Source organism: Arachis stenosperma, chromosome 3 (assembly GCF_014773155.1).
Source record: "Arachis stenosperma cultivar V10309 chromosome 3, arast.V10309.gnm1.PFL2, whole genome shotgun sequence".
Taxonomy (NCBI): domain Eukaryota; kingdom Viridiplantae; phylum Streptophyta; class Magnoliopsida; order Fabales; family Fabaceae; genus Arachis; species Arachis stenosperma.
The window spans coordinates 53,968,133-53,972,213 of NC_080379.1; the positions used below are offsets into that span (position 1 = coordinate 53,968,133).

Sequence of the window (4,081 nt, forward strand, 5' to 3'; positions counted from 1 at the left end):
GGAGTAAAAATAGGATTTTTAAATGATTATTATTTGCCGTATGAAAATATTTTGGTCCGAAGAAAGTGCAGCTTTGCAGGACTTTGTAGTTTATGTCACATCTATCCCTTTGGAAAATTAGAGGAAATATTCTTGAAGGTGCTTTTGAAATCGGAAAGGTTGCAAATTATTACATATATAATAAAATAAGATAAGAAGACAAGCCGAAAAAGTTCCTTTTCCAAACTTATAACCATTAATGCATCAAAGTCAAGGAACGGAGGGTAGGCATGTCATTTTGCTTTGATAATTACATCGTAGACTTGGGGTTCCCCATTTAAATCAAATAATAATAATAATCAAAATCTTAATTAATTAAGTTGTTCAAATCTTTTGGTCTTTTCTTGCTTGCCAAACAACCACTGCATGCAAGTATCGAAAACTTCTCTCTTTCTATAAATATACACGCACACACAATTAAAGAGTGCAAGTATTCCAAATTGCATATACCTACACAACTAATAAAAAAGAAATTAGAACCTAGATGGAGAAAAAATCAACCAAAGAAAGAAGGTAGAAAAGCCTCTCCATTTTCTCTTGGTGCAGTTGAAGATTTTGAATATTAGAACTCTCTTTATTTTAATTTACATTCTCTCTTGAAAAGTCCAAAACCCCATTTTCCATTTCCACCTTACCACACACTATCTCTCGATCCTTCTTACCTAACACTCTCATATTCCCACCAAGTGCATCACCATATAGATAAATATACACTAGTATCATATCATATCGATTCATTGATTGAAGAAAGAAGAAGAATGGCATTCATGAAAGGAATATGGAAATCAATGTTGCCGGGATGTTACAAAGGAGAGTACCCATCAAGAAAGCCGAAGAGAGTGGTTTCGACGAAGCCAATATGTTCGCAGAGGATATCAGTGAGTGACTTGAGCTTCCCAAGCACAACATTCTCGGAGGATCTGTCGATGTCGCTGGCGGGAACAAACCTGCATGTCTTCACGCTGGCTGAGCTCAAGCTCATCACTCAGCATTTCTCGTCCAGTAACTTCCTTGGCGAAGGCGGGTTCGGACCGGTTCACAAGGGCTTCATTGATGATAAGCTTAGGCATGGCCTTAAGCCTCAGCCTGTTGCTGTTAAGCTCTTGGACTTGGATGGCTCCCAAGGCCATAAAGAGTGGTTGGTATGTATATATTAATAATATAATCAAGGGATCGGAAGTCGATTTTATACCTACCTTTGCAAATAAAATGTTATTGTATGCGGACAATACTGCCAAATTTTTTAGTATAAAAGTGTAATTGATCCCATTATTATAAATATAATACCTTGGTGATTAATGATATAATAAGTGGTTAATTATGAATTTATGGTAATAATTAGTGTTTTTTGACTTGTGGGTTCTAAGTTCTAACTTTGCTTGTTTTGGTTTTAATTTGCAACAGACTGAAGTGGTTTTCCTGGGTCAACTAAGGCATCCACACCTTGTGAAGCTGATTGGATATTGCTGTGAAGAAGATCATAGGCTTTTGGTATATGAATACTTACCAAGAGGCAGCTTAGAAAATCAACTATTTAGAAGTAAGATATTAGCCAAATAATTAATTTTTTTTTTAATAATAATCTTTATATTGGATTAATTAATTTACTTGTTTTTTTTTCCAGGATTCTCAGCATCATTGCCCTGGTCAACAAGAATGAAAATTGCTGTTGGAGCTGCAAAGGGTTTAACCTTTCTCCACGAGGCAGAGAAGCAAGTCATCTATAGAGATTTCAAAGCTTCAAACATATTGTTAGACTCTGTAAGCATCAATAATATATAAATAATTTCTCTCTCTCTCTCGCTATTAGAATAATTATTTATTGAACTCATTCAATATAATGAATTTGGTTTTAGGATTACAATGCAAAACTATCTGATTTTGGGTTAGCAAAAGATGGTCCTGAAGGAGATGACACCCACGTTTCAACTCGTGTCATGGGAACCCAAGGCTATGCTGCCCCGGAATATGTCATGACAGGTATATTTTATTTCTTATTCAATTCTAACTTTCTTTTATTTGCTGTGCAACAATTCTAAATATATATACATACTCCATTTTCATTATTTTGAATCATATATACATCCATACATATACTAATTTAGGCATTAACACTAGAATTGATGACGTAGATCAATATTATAAGTACAACCATGCTATATATGCTATATTATAAAAAAAAACTAGATCTCATTCCTATAAAATATATATATATATATATATAAAATATTTATTAAAATGGTAGTTTGCAGTTTCTACCGTTTGAATTCAAGAATTCTGTTGACCATATTAATTAATTAGTAATTACACATTTTTTACTATTACCTACGTTTAACTGATAAAAAGATAAATTTATACGTGTTTATTAATAGACTAGTTACATATAATTGTATTGTACTATATATACATAACAAAAATGTACACCAATTATTCTATTTTTATCTATCATTCTATTAGATAAAATAGAATAAAATAAAGGAATAAAAGTTTAGCAAATACCTATATATATAAAATCAAAATGAAATGGATATTGTCATCATTTTTATTTTGACAATAATACTCAATTTTTTAACATATTTAAACAAAAATATAATGAACAAATAACAAATAACATGTAAGAGAATGAAAATATTCATTCTCTAACTATAACCAGAAACATATATTTATTTAGCTTTTATTACACCATTGATCATGCACCGCCACTTTACATTTGTCCACAAAAACAATCATAGGAGAAAAAACACCTTGACATTTCTAATGATAGTTAACTGCTAACACGGTTGTTGTCAACTTGTACCTAACTCAATTTTAATAATTATTAATTACCTCAGAATTAATTATAATTTATTATAGCATAGCTAACGAACAGTCTAACACATTAATGTTCATAATATCTTATATTTTTTGTTGTGTAGGTCACTTGACAGCAATGAGTGACGTGTACAGCTTTGGGGTAGTATTGTTAGAGCTTCTAACAGGAAGAAGATCAGTGGACAAGAGTAAGGTACCAAGGGAACAAAACCTTGTGGAATGGGCAAGGCCAATGCTCAATGACCCAAGAAAACTTGGAAGGATAATGGACCCTAAACTTGAAGGGCAGTACTCTGAAATGGGATCAAGAAAGGCTGCAGCATTGGCCTACCAATGCCTTAGCCATAGGCCCAGGAACAGGCCCACTATGAGTGCTGTTGTTAAGGTTCTTGATCCCCTTCAGGACTTTGATGATATTCCAATTGGGCCCTTTGTGTATACCGTTCCTAATGAAAGTAATAATAATAATAATAGTGGTGTTGAATCTTCTTTTTCTCCTTCTCCTTCTCCTAACAAGGAGAAGAAAAGTGGACATCATCATCATCATCGTCATAGGCGACCACATCCGCTTGCTAAATCACCTAAGTCACCAAGGCCACATTCACATTTAAATTCACAGAATGAGAGACACCACACGAATAGAAGATCATCATCAAGTGAATCAGATTCTCCACCTTCGCATACATAGTTAGTATTTACCATGCGTGGCATATAATATAAATATCTTTATTGTACATGTATATAGATATTTTTCTCGCAACCATGTTTTTTTATTTAATTTTGAATATACCGTGCGTGCCAACTGCTACCCTAACTGGCCAAGTATAATGAGCAAGAGTGAAAAAGAGAGAAAAAAGAGAGGGACAAAATGAGCATGCAAATGTGTAATAGTCATTGCAAGGAAAACATGTTTGAGTTTTTTTAATGGTTTTTTCATTATTCTTCTTCTATATATTTAATTTAGCTTTCTTATTATTAGCTTATATAGTAAGGGGTTTTTTATTTAAATATTAAATATATTATTTTCTAAAATGTGCGACATATAAAATATTTATGTTTTTTGTCATTACATATCTCAGGTATACAGAGCAAAAAATAAACAAATAACAAAGTTTAAATACTATACCATTGATGAATATATATTTTTTAACTGTTTATTTAGATACCTGTTATACGATTAAATTTTAATATAGGAAGTAAATGATATAAAAAATATATTCAATTAAATTTA

General features: G+C 32.1%; 1 protein-coding gene across 1 annotated transcript; it reads left to right on the forward strand.

Annotated features, from left to right (window-relative positions):
* The first annotated feature begins 462 nt into the window (after nt 1-462).
* LOC130969460 (serine/threonine-protein kinase RIPK-like) lies at nt 463-3,763 on the forward strand. The gene is made up of 5 exons (XM_057895192.1): nt 463-1,181; nt 1,444-1,579; nt 1,664-1,800; nt 1,896-2,019; nt 2,955-3,763. Exons 1-5 carry the CDS (start codon nt 798-800, stop codon nt 3,536-3,538), a joined length of 1,365 nt encoding a protein of 454 aa, XP_057751175.1. The 5' UTR covers nt 463-797; the 3' UTR covers nt 3,539-3,763.
* Nucleotides 3,764-4,081: the final 318 nt, after the last annotated feature.

Bases quoted from the DNA above. Each gene is read 5' to 3' on its own strand.
- LOC130969460 (XM_057895192.1), top strand. From the start codon at position 798: ATGGCATTCATGAAAGGAATATGGAAATCAATGTTGCCGGGATGTTAC. The intron at 1,580-1,663 runs GTAAGATATTAG...TTTTTTTTCCAG, and splicing joins AGAAAATCAACTATTTAGAA to GATTCTCAGCATCATTGCCC. The intron at 2,020-2,954 runs GTATATTTTATT...TTTGTTGTGTAG, and splicing joins CCCGGAATATGTCATGACAG to GTCACTTGACAGCAATGAGT.